Source organism: Panulirus ornatus, chromosome 3 (assembly GCF_036320965.1).
Source record: "Panulirus ornatus isolate Po-2019 chromosome 3, ASM3632096v1, whole genome shotgun sequence".
Lineage (NCBI taxonomy): Eukaryota > Metazoa > Arthropoda > Malacostraca > Decapoda > Palinuridae > Panulirus > Panulirus ornatus.
Window position 1 is genome coordinate 27,009,016 of NC_092226.1, and position 13,214 is coordinate 27,022,229.

General features: G+C 38.4%; 1 protein-coding gene across 26 annotated transcripts in view; it reads left to right on the forward strand.

Moving 5' to 3' along the window:
- The window catches only part of enc (R3H domain containing protein encore), a 944,198-nt gene that overhangs the window by 704,791 nt on the left and 226,193 nt on the right, over positions 1–13,214 (forward strand). For all 26 annotated transcript variants that reach the window (XM_071685668.1, XM_071685684.1, XM_071685751.1 and 23 more), the window contains one exon: positions 12,110–12,288. In XM_071685668.1, the coding sequence (XP_071541769.1) occupies positions 12,110–12,288 (179 nt within the window). The remainder of the gene's footprint in view (positions 1–12,109; positions 12,289–13,214) is intronic.

The window sequence follows — 13,214 nt, forward strand, 5'->3', positions numbered from 1 at the left end:
TTTCCTGCTTCTATAGGTATTTCTTTGATTTTTACTCCTGAGAGCTGGCTGCTTGTGTCTCTACCACTAGCTAGACCATGTAATACTCATCAAGCTGCTGCATCACATGATTATTGTGTGGCCATGAGCAACTCAAGGGTGGCCTGTTTTGACAACTGCTTCGTTCCCTACACATCAAAGCTTTGGAACTCTCAACCTTCTCATGTCTTTCTCAATAACTGTGACCTGGCTCATTTCAAAAGACAGGTCTTTCACATCAAAAAGTCCTAAAAACTTTATCTTGTCTTTTCTTTTTCCATTTCATAATTCTATTTCAATTAGGGTCCAGCCTTGATGTGGACTTTTGTCCGTGATTGGAGCCTTCAGCATAAAAAAGATATAAACTTTAAAAAAGAGACATAGTTGAAGCAAATGATCAACTTTAAAGAAAATTTGGCCCTAGGGCAAGATGGAATTCAAGCAAGTTTTTGAAAAAAGACAAAAGAAACTATAGCCAAATCTCAAACAATATTACTTGGATAAAGCAAATACAAATCAAGCATAACAGATATACACTACACAAAATAGCATATGTTACACCAGAATACATAGGAGGATCTAAATTACTGCCAAAACAATACAGACCAGTCATCCTGACTTTGCACATAATTAAAGTATTTGAAAAAGTGATAAAAGAACACTATTGGAACATCTTATTTTAAAAGGACTCAAGAGATAAAGGACAGCATGGATCTGTTCCTTGTACAACCTCTTAAACACAGTTACTAGCTCATTACAATGACCTTTGAAACATTGGGGAATGGGGGAAAAAATAGACTCTTTCTTGATTTTGCAAAAGCATTTTAGAAAGTAAACAATGGAGTGGTACTAAAGAAGGTGTTAAGACATAAAGAAAAAACAGGAAAATGGATCAAAGAATTTCAGACCAACAGATACTCTTTGTTAACTTGATTTCAGAGATAATAGAGTATAGCATTAGTGTGTGTGGAGGATCAAGAAAAATACTAGCATAACATCTACAGATGGACAGATGAGACTGGAATTTTAGTAAGAGAAATATGAACAAATAAGTCATAGGACAGATAACATTATTTCATTACCTGCTTACAGAGGCCCTACAGGAAAATACTTAGAAAGTAAAGCAAATGTCAAAAGCTTTGGGAAGTATTATGAGTGAAAACCTAGAATTTAAGAAATACATATATATTGAAAAGATAGTACTATTAGGCCTAATGATATTGAAAGCATTTGCAACAAGAAACAGGCAGTTCATGATGAAAATGTTGGATTATATATTTGATGTAAACTTGAATACTGCTGTTTTGTATGTTCACCAATAGAATAGATCGAGTTAAACAAGATAAGGAGTATATGAAACATTTCATAAACTAAGATAAACAGACTTGAGCACATGAAAGACAATAAAAGATCCCGAGATCTACAGCTTTACAGTCTTGAATAGCAAAGGAAGAGACACATGATAATGTATGCCTGGTAACAACTAAATGGAATAAGGAACAATGTTTTAAACCTGGTAGCAACCAGGCAAATAAGATGCTGAATCATAAAGTCAAGAGAAATTCTGGAAAGATAACAAAAAGGTTTCAGACAATGATACAGAATTGTCCAGCAAGTAAAGAGGAGTAATTGTTAAGTAGGGTACCTGATGATTTAAGAAATTTACAAGGAGTGACTACAGGACTGTTCAAAAGATGATTAGACTCATGGTTAGAGACAATACTTAATGAACATGAAATATATAACTACACTAGTGGAATACTTTCTAAGAAAAAATGTAGAACGAGCAAGACATAGGATAAGACAAGGAGAGACATGCAAGAGGAATGTCATACTTTAATGTAGAAGTTTAGTGGTAAGTGCTACATGTTAGCCCTGCTGCCATAGCAAAATCTTGTGATAGGTACTCATAGATAGGTGCAAAGTGGTGGGCAAGCTTAAGGCTTATTGAATAGCCCTGTAATTCAGCTTTCGTAATTTTGATACCATCTTTGTTATCCTTCTCTGGACCTTCTCTATTTTCTTTTTGTGTATTTTTAGCAGCAGTGAACAAACTTAGGAAGAATATTCTAGTTTTAGCCAGCTTGCTAGATATTTCTCTATCCATGAACTGTATTTGAAAGCTTTTTCTAATATTTACCTTTAGGTATTTTGTCTTCTGTACTATTCTCCCAATGTAGGACTTGAGCAACAGGTTAAGGACAATGTCAGGTCCCAAGATCCTTTCATACACAGAGTTTTGAAGCTTGTCTACCTTTCTTCTATATATGTCTGTCTATATCAATTATGCTCATTCCCTCCAGGAATTCCCATCAAGGTGGGTGGCATGGCTAAAGAGTCTCCCCTTATCCCTTTTCTTACATGTCTCCTTCGCATGCACCATTCCATGCATTTTTCCACCATTTCTCTCTCTCTCCAGTATTCTTCCACTCTGTATTCCTTTGCCACAGGAGGTCTTCCTCTCATGCCAACCTCTTACCTTGTAAACTTGCCATTTTGCATTCTTTTCTCATGCCCAAACCACCTCAAAGTATTACATTTAACCCTTTCTACCCCTTCATTAATCATTCCCTGCCATATCAAATCTCTTATATAACCTCTTGATTCTTTCTTATACTACATGCTCCTCTCTTTTTTTCTTTTCTTTCAAACTGTTCGCCATTTCCCGCATTAGCGAGGTAGCGTTAAGAACAGAGGACTGGGCCTTTGAGGGAATACCCTCACCTGGCCCAATTCTCTGTTCCTTCTTTTGGAAAATTAAAAAAAAAAAAAAAAAAAAAAAGAGGGGAGGATTTCCAGCCCCCCGCTCCCTCCCCTTTTAGTCGCCTTTTACGACACGCAGGGAATACATGGGAAGTATTCTTTGTCCCCTATCCCCAGGGAAACTCTTATATAACCTCTTGATTCTTTCTTATACTACATGCTCCTCTCATATAGCTCATTTCCACAGCCTGAATTCTTGCCCTCTGTGACTCATTTCATGTCTCTGTTTTGGCTGTATAGGTCAGGGTCAGGAAGACTATACTGTTCTTAATCCTTTTTTCACTTCCATAGTTTCACCTTCTGTCTGTATATATCTCTGATGCCTGTTCCCTCCTGGAACTCCCTGAAAGGGGTGGCCACAGCAGTAAAGTCTCCATAACTAGTGAACTAGTAACTAAGTAACTAGACTTCACTAGTCACATACACCCAATGATTCTTCTACCCTAAACTGCTCTCTCCCTTATGTCTCCTTCCATATCACCAAACTTACTCAAGATAGCACCTAAATACTTGAATTCTGTTCCTTCTTTCAGTCTTTCTTCCTCCATATCTATAACAGCTTATTACACTTTCTTCTATCATTTTAAAGGGCTTTCCAAAATCTATACTTTCACTCTGTTTCCTGTCAAACAACATTACGTTATTTTTTTTCTCATGTTTACCTTAAATTGCCCATGTTTACACACCTAAAACACACTTACAACCTTGTGCAACCTTCTGCAACTCCTTTTCACCTTCAACACACAAAACAGTATCATCCACCAACAGGCTTGCCACTAGTCACCATACCTCACCACCACACTCCATCTCTGCACTTCTTTCCCCCCATTTTACTTTTATCGCTATTATCACTCCATCCATGTACAGGTGCAACACCGATTTTCCGGCACTCTTGGTTCCAATGCCTTACTAGATTAACCATTTTGCTGGACCAACTGTGGTCATGTAATAATTCATCAACACACCTCTAACCCACTAGTTATACATCTCCCATGTGTCCATAGTATACCATGGACTGATAGAAATTTATATTAAACAAATATTAAATGTTTGAGCACCCTAAGATGGTAAGTCTGTCCTTAAATTGTTTGAATCCTGTAGGGTCTTCTGTTGTTAGTGTTTTACTAGGTGTGCATTGCCAGGATAATGTAGTTTTGTCTACATTATACACCTGCTCAGGATTGAGCTGCTTGTTGGCTACGAGTTTCACAAAGTCGTCCACATACTTGGCAGCTCCTTTGTGGTTTGCAGACCGCTTTTCTCTACACTTTATTCATGGAAATTCCATGACGCTTCTTGAGTCTTTGAAGCCATCCTTCACTATGTTGTAATTTAAGTTCTTTATGGAACAACTAAGCCTGGTCCATTATTATGCTACCTTACAAGTCCACTCCGACACTTTCGAAACCATTCCATCATCACTCGATCATGCTCAGTACTCTTAGCATCTTTCATAGTTTTTTAATCATCATTTGCTTCTTGGAATTGCTGTCTGCATAGAATTTTAATATTTTCTCCCTTTGCTTCTTTATATATTAAACAGTTGATGAACCAATACTGTAGACATCTCATAGCTTGTGCACTGAAACACCATGGTTCTTTTTTTTCAACAGTTCTGCTTTATCTTGGACTGGTGTTTACATTTGACACCATGAATGACACTCTCATATGTCTTAGAAGCCATAGCTATTGTTAAATTTAACCAAAATAAGCTGAGAATCTCACAGTATTGTGGTATCACCACCAACAAGTGCAGTGTAAAGAATGTAAATAAGCACGCCCTACACACAACGCCATCTGTGGCCACCCAGTAAACTAGTCTGGTGGCCATGGTAATTTCAAGGTGCCGAACCATCAGTTGCCGGAAAATCGGTGGTGTACCTGCATATGATAAAAAGCCAAGGTGACATTATACATCCCTTCCTCACACCTACATTTATACTGAAACACAGCTAACTCTCCATTCACACTCTCACATAGATTTGCTATCCTAGTAAAGGCTTTTACACCAACCAACAGATTTCTTCCTACTCCATGTATCTTTAGTAGATCCCATAAAGCATTTTACATGACTGTCATATGCTTTCCCCAGATCCATAAAAGTTCCATACAGGTTCTAAATATTTGGTTGATACTTTTCCACTTTCAGTCTCACCACAAAAATCTGAACCACACATATGCTACCTTTCCTAAAACCCCTTTGTTCCTTACTTATTCTGCACTCAGTCTCCTTCAACACCCTGTCTGTCGACACTCTTGCATACAGTGTTCTTGGTGTGCTTAACAGACTTATTCCCCTATGATTGCTGCATACATCCTTAGTACCTTTCTCTTTAGATACCATATCAATAATTGCTTTCACCCATTCCTTAGGCACAACTTTCTACTTCCATGGTAAATTACATATCAAATGCATGTTCTCTTCCACACTTTCTCCTCTATGCTTCAACATATCAGCTGTAATCTCATTCATTCCAGGATGTTTCCTACCTTCAACATCATCATTGCCCTTTTTAACTCCTTTCTTGCTGTAGGCCCCTTCGCTTGTATCCTTTTCCTTCCATCCTCCATGCACGTGCATGCAACACTGCTGCCTCACCTTCACTCACATTCATCAGTTATTCAAAATACTCCTTATATCTTTTTTTCACTATATCCTGATTTTGCAATTCTCCTCCTTCTCACATTTACATTTCCACTCTTACATTCACCTCTTTCCTTTTTTACCTCCTTCGGGTACAATTTCTTATTTTCTTACACTTTTAACTCAGTTTTCTTCCAAAGTCTTCATTTACTCTTTCTTTGCTTTCCCCTATCAACATTTCAGCATTCTGTTTACTTATCTTATATTCTTATTTCCTCCTTTGCAGAACTTCCACTAGTAGATTTCTTTTGAGTAATCTACAATATGCCTTTTTCTAATCTCATCCAACTGCCGTGTATTTTCCCTGTTTTTCTTATATCTCTATATCTCACAACTTTGTATCCAGATACTAATTCCACAACCTTTAACACTCCCTCTGTATACACTTTGAACAACTCATTTGAAGCAGGACCTTAGGGTATACCTTCATATATATCAAAGCCGACAAAGCCTTCTCTAATTTGTTTACAGGCTACTCCACCCTTTTATGGGCTCACTATGATCCTCCTCAGGTAGGCATTTCTCTGTCTGAAGTAAAGAAAGCCCTTTAGGATCATTCACCAATGTTGAGACTTGCTTGATGGATTTCAGTCATTTTAATCCATTGGCTACTGATATCCCACATAAAGGACACTCTGGGAGTTGACTGTAAGTATCCCATGTGTGGGATCTCATTTTTCTAAAAGTCCATACATGGTAGTATTCATGTAAACTGTCAGAAATGACTTACTGACATTTCAGAGGGTATTTCCATTCATTAATCTATATTTTTTCCACTTAAGTGGATAGTAACCATCACAATGCCAAAGTGTACAGTTCAACAGTTTTGCCTTCCACAAGCCATACAAGAAACCTCAAATTATTACACGGACATATTAGATACATATGACTCAAACATCATCTGCAAGTAGGAGAGATGGCCGGAGAGGATTATTGGATTACGTGTTGATTGACAGGCGCATGAAAGAGAGACTTTTGGATGTTGATGTGCTGAGAAGGGCAACTGGAGGGATGTCTGATCATTATCTTGTGGAGGCGAAGGTGAAGATTTGTAGAAGTTCAGAAAAGAAGAGAGAATGTTTGGGTGAAGAGAGTGGTGAGAGTAAGTGAGCTTGGAAAGGAGACTTGTGTAAGGAGAGATTGAGTGCAGAATGGAAAAAGGTGAGAGCAAATGGGTTATAAGGGAAGTGTGGGAGGAATGAGATGTATTTAGGGAATCAGTGATGGCTTGCACAAAAGATGCCTGTGACTCGAGAAAGGTGGGAGATGGGCAGATTAGAAAGGGTAGTGAATGGTGGGATGAAGAAGTAAGATTGTATGTGAAAGAGAAGAGAGAGGCATTTGGCCGACTTTTGCAGGGAAATAGTGCAGATGACTGGGAGATGTATAAAAGAAAGAGGCAGGAGGTGAAGAGAAAGGTGCAAGAGGTGAAAATGAGGGCAAATGAGAGTTGAGGTGAGAGAGTATCATTAAATTTTAGGGAGAATAAAAAGATGTTTTGGAAAGAGGTAAATAAAGTGTGTAAGAGAAGAGAACAAATGGGAACATCAGTGCAAGGGGCTAATAGGGAGGTAATAACAAGTAGTGGTGAAGTGAGAAGGGGATGGAGTGAGTATTTTGAAGGTTTGATGACTGTTTGATGATAGAGTGGCAGATAAAGGATGTTTTGGTCAAGGTGGTGTGCAAAGTGAGAGGGTCAAGGAGAATGGTTTAGTATACAGAGAAGAGTTAGTGAAAGTTTTGTGGAAGATGAAAGCCAGCAAGGTGGTGGGTTTGGATGGTATTGCTGTGGAATTTATTAAAGAAGGGAGTTGTTGACTGGTTGGTGAGGATATTCAGTGTATGTATGATCCATGGTGAAGTGCCTGAGGATTAGCGGAATGCATGCATAATGTCATTGTACAAAGGCAAAGGGGATAAAGGTGAGTTCAAATTACAGAGGTGTAAGTTTGGTGAGTATTCCTGGTAAATTATACGGAAGGGTATTGATTGAGAGGGTGAAGGCATGTACAGAGCATCACAATGGGCAAGAGCAGTTGGTTTCAGAAGTGGTAGAGGATGTGTGGATCAGGTGTTTGCTTTGAAGAATGTATGTGAGAAATACATAGAAAATCAGATGGATTTGTATGTAGCATTTATGGATGTGGAGAAGGCATATGATGGAGTTGCTTTGTGGAAGGTATTAAGAGTATATGGTGTGGGAGGTAAGTTGCTAGAAGCAGTGAAAAGTTTCTATCGAGGATGTAAGGCATGTGTAAAAGCAGGAAGAGAGGAAAGTGATTGGTTCCCAGTGAATGTTGCTTTGCAGCAAGAGTGCATGATGTCTCCATGGTTGTTTAATTTGTTTATGGATGGGGTTGTTAGGGAGATGAATGCAAGAGTTTTGGAGAGAGGGGCAAGTATGCATTCTGTTGTGGATGAGAGGGCTTGGGAAGTGAGTTTGTTGTTGTTCCCTGCTGATACAGCACTGGTGGCTGATTAGGGTGAGATATTGCAGAAGCTGGTGACTGAGTTTGGTAAAGTATGTGAAAGAAAGCCGAGAGTAAATGTGAATAAGAGCAAGGTTATTAAGTTAAGTAGGGTGTAGGGACAAGCCAATTAGGAGGTAAGATTGAATAGAGAAAAACAGGAGGAAGTGAAGTGTTTTAGATATCTGGGAGTGGATTTAGCAGCAGATGAAACCATGGAAGTGGAAGTGAGTCACAGGCTGGGGGAGGGGGCGAAGGTTTTGGGAGCATTGAAGAATGTGTGGAAGGCAAGAACGTTGTCTCGGAGAGCAAAAATGGGTATGCTTGAAGGAAAAGTGGTTCCAACAATGTTATATGGTTGCGAGGGGTGGGCTATAGTAAGGTTGTACGGAGGAGGGTGGATGTGTTGGAAATGAGATGTTTGAAGACAATATGTGGTGTGAGGTTGTTTGATCGAGTAAGTAATGAAAGGGTAAGAGAGATTTGTGGTAATAATAAGTGTGTGGTTGAGAGAGTAGAAGAGGGTGTATTGAAATGGCTTGGTCACACGGAGAGAATGAGTGAGGAAAGATTGACAAAGAGGATATTTGTGTCAGAGGTGGAGGGAATGAGGCAGGGTGGCGACAGGAATGGATGAAGGCAGCAAGTATGAATATGTTCGTGTATATATGTTTATGTCTTTGTATGTATATGTATGTATACGTTGAAATGTATAGGTATGTATATGTGTGTGTGTGGGCATTTATGTATATACATGTGTATGTGGGTGGGTTGGGCCATTCTTCCGTCTGTTTCCTTGCGCTTCTTCGCTAACGCGGGAGACAATGACAAATTTTAATAATATAAAAAAAGAATAATAACAATTTAGAGAAGAGTGATAGTAAATCAATCAAACAAATCTTTTATAAAAATGTGGAAGAACAAAGGGAGGAGGAAGAACAGCAGACAATGAGGGTGAAGATGACCCAGTCCTAGAGTGAGGAGGGGAGGTGCTAGTAGAGCGAAACAGCAGTGTGGTGCAGCATTGCATCTATGGTTTGCATTATGGGCGGTTTGTTTTTGATAGAAGTAATTCAGGTATAACAGATGCTTATTCTGTCTTCAAGACCTATTTATTGAGTATTCTGATAGTGATTTGATGGACAAGATTGTGACTGGAACAAACTTTTGTCATAGTTTTGTGAAGAGACATAACTAACATCTCTGACCTGTCCAATTTCACTGTCACGAAATGAGGTGAAATGTTTAAGTTTTTGTGTATTGTGGTGATGACCCATAAGAAACATGAATATTGGAACACTAGTTAGATGTCTGAGCTAAAGTATTGGGAAAATTGTGCACTGAAATTGCTTTCTACAACCTAATAGGTTCGTTCATTTAACAGATAAGCCACTTACAGTTAACAACAAACTGGATTATTAAACTAATGCTCCATGATCACCAGGGGAAATGCAAAGAGAATTTTGTGCTGTCTTAAGATTTGGGCACTAATAAGTTTCTCATGCTGTGGAAAGGGAGACTGGGATTCATAAATACATTTCTTTGAAACACCATCAATTTGGAGTAAATATTTTTGTTTTGTAATATAGAAAGTGACTACATGGTGATGAGGAATTAGATGTCAGGATCCATGGTGAAGACTTCCAAGTTGGGTCATTTAGGCAGAGGTTGTATATTGTATGTGGCTAATTGGTGTACTAGCTCAAAATTGTTCCGGTATTTACATAAACGGAACGCTGGTGCATGTGGGACAGTTTAGGTGGAGTAAAAATGCATGCCATCATCACAGTGGCAAAAGTGGTAAAGTAGTTTTACATCAGTTTAACATTTATGTGTGAAATGTGATAATCGCTTTGTGCATATGCTTTCCTGTGTCAATAAAAACAAGTTGATAGACGGTGAAAAGTTGGTGTTACATAGATACAGAGACCACACAGACCCAAGGCCCAAATGAGGTGGTCTGGCCTTAACATTACTCAAAGGAAAAAAACAGAACCTTTAAAAGCAGTAGAAGAAAAGTATAGCAAGGCAAAGGCTCTCTCATCCCCCTCTCCCTCTGGCAAAACACTGTATGGAAAATAGGTAGAAAAAAATGCAGGATTGATGTGCCTGAAGGGAATATTTATAGGAAAGTCATAAGGTGGAATAAACATAAATATGTCCTGCATCCCATTACCAAAGACATGCATTACTTTGTTTTTTGTTATAAAGACAGTAGTGAGGATGAACTTGAGCTCCAGCCTCTTGACTTGTCATGCCTATATTATTGCTGTGTTGAAGAGTGATACAATAATTCTTACTCACTCTCTCAGATCAAAGACATGGGTTAATCAATGTTGGTACATTACTATAGCATGGCCAAGGAGAGATCACTGGTTGAGAACCTATCTTGCCCATTACAGGTGAGTAACGAACCTGGCGCAGTTGTCATGTTTGTGCCCAAACCACTCGGGGACAGAGAAGAGAACAGAAAACACACTACATGTGTACTGAACAAAATGTGACTGTATGCACATTTGTGTTTCAAGTGTACCATATAAAAAGTATTTACTGAAAATAGAAAAGAGTACAATCTATGAATATATGAATTTATGCATGTATATGGTAAATATCAAAACATCAGTCATTTATAATAGAAGAACTAGCATTATTGTGTAGATAACTTCAATATATGTATGAATGTAAGAAATGATAACACTGATGTAAAATATGTGCATACTTATTGTCATATGGTAAGGGTTGCATCATATGGCTGGCAGAATAAGCCATGGTGACAGCCTTGACTCTTCTGAAAAAAATTTCATCAGTACTCACCGATGTGCATACAGATCTGCCATATTGTCTTCTATATTTTGTTTTAGAAATATATCTTTTTCATGCAGTGGAAAAGATAGAACTTTTATTTTTAAATTCCACTGTGGGGGTATACATGATATATGTAGCAACCCCAAACAATGAGTTAAGTCTCGTAGATAGTACTGAGATCATACATCACAGTTTGTGAACTCTTCCAAAATACCATATCCCACATGATTTCCTTCTGAAGATTTTTCCTGGCCCTTTTATATGGATCAAGAACGCCTGTCAGGTCCAAGTAGGCCATGGTCCCTTCTTCATCCTTTTCATCAGATTACTCTGACTCTGGAGTATCTTACAATGAAATGGGAGGACCACTTTTAGAGACCATTTCATCTTGGCAGAAAGTTGAACCTCCATTCTCCTTAAATTTTGATAGTTAGTCTTGCGTTCATATGAACTGGATTTCATCTCACAGGGAGCTTGGTATTGGTTGTTCTCAAAATTTTCTCTTTCAATTATTTTCCTGGAGGAAAGCAGGTTTAATGCCAAGCAAACACTCAAAGAGATCAAACAGCTTGTATCTGTATATTTCAAAAATATATTAGAGAGCACCAAGGTTATCAAATATGCTTTTGGGGAGAGATGAAGGCTATTCTTTGACCATCCATGGAGGATTTTCTGACTAATCTTGCTGTGTTCAAGGACCCCTGAGGATATAGATTTTCTCCTTAATGGTAAAATCTGACTTATATCTTAGCATTTTCAAGAGGACTTATGTAAATGAGAATGCTTAATATGTCTTTGATATTCTCCAGAGTAGCTCCATTCATAAAGGAAGGACAGAGTATTTGTGAGGTTGAACAGCATTTCTTATGGTAATGTTAACTTTAATAGGATTTAGAAACACTTATCCAACCTGCTGTTTTAGTCTTTCTCATACCTGTATCTATTTTTGGAAGGTCTTCTCCAACTCTCTACAGATATTTTTGCCTAGTTTCTGTGCTATCCTTCTCTGATAGAGCATTTATTAATCTAGAGCCTAATGGGAGAGTGACTTTAACAGCCTTGGGGTGGCATCATGATCTGTGAATTGTGAGTTTTGAATGGCTGGGAGAAGGGGAGTCAGTGATGTTGACCTAATAGTGGTTGCGAGTTTGCTGAGAGTGAAGCTGTTTAATGAACAAAAGGCTATAGTGATCTGGAGACTGACTTGAAAAGGTGAACAAATGAGAGCTTCCTTACAAATTTGATGAGAGTAGGAATGCTTGCAGGGAACCAGCTCAGAGAGAAAAGGTTTTTCAACCTTCAAAACCTGCATTTTGCTGTGCACAAAGATTTTGCATTTGAAAGTCTTGTTCATGTAAAGGTATTCATTACTATATGAAAGTCATAATTATAACTTTTGTTTGCCCACCAGACCTGGAAGATTACCAAAAGTAGAATCATTTGAAAGCAGAGATACTCATCATCCAAAATCATTGCGACCACCAGTGTTTAAATCACATAGTTTTGGGGGCTACAGTGGTGGAGTGACAGTATTGTCTCGGGGAGAATCTGTGTCAAGTAATCTCTCTTCATCAAGATTAAGTAAACAAGGTAAGAGCAGATTTTTTTTTTGTATGCGTTGCCTCTAGTTTAGATATGCTTGTGCTAATAGTTTTGTTCACCCATGCTTGTCTAAGTATGTATACATTTATGTTCCAAGCTGGTATCTGTGTATGCTTTTATACTGAGCAGTACATTTCACCAGATTTTCCTGAAATGTTTATGATAACAATAATGATAATGGAACTATGGCTGTGGAAGTGAGTCACAGGATGAATGAGAGGGTGAAGTTTTTGGAAGTATTGAGGAATGTGTGGAAAGATGTCATCGGGAGGACAAAGTGGGTCTGTTTGAAAGTATAGTGGTTCCAACAATGTTAAATGGATATGAGGTATTGGCCATAGCTGAGGATGTGTGGAGGAGGGTGGAGGTGTTGGAATTGAATGTTTGAGGACAATATGTGGTATGAGGTGGTTTGGTAGAGTAAGAGAGAAGTGTAGTAATAAAAGAGTGTGGTTGATAAAGCTGAAGAGGGTATCCTGAAATGATTTGGACATATGGAGAGAATGAGTAAGGAGAGGTTGACAGAGAAAACATATTTTGTGAGAAGTGGAGTGAACAAGAAGAAGGGGGAGACCAAAATGAGATAGAAGGATGGAGTGAAAAAGATTTTGAGTGAGCATGCAGGGGGATGAAAGGTATGCAGCTAGAGAATGGATGTGAGCAAATGTGACCTTTCTTCATCTGTTCCTTGTGATACCTCACTATTGCAGGAAATGGCAATAGTGTGAAAATGAATAATAAAACTAATATTATCAATCCTGGGGCAAGGGAGAAAAAATTTTACCTCCGTATCCCCTGCATGTCATAGATGGAGCAGAAGAAGGAGCAAAGCAGAGAGTGCTTATCCTCTTTGAAGGCTCATGATGAGATGTCTAAATGTGTGTAATATAACCAAGATGAGGAGGAGGAGAGAT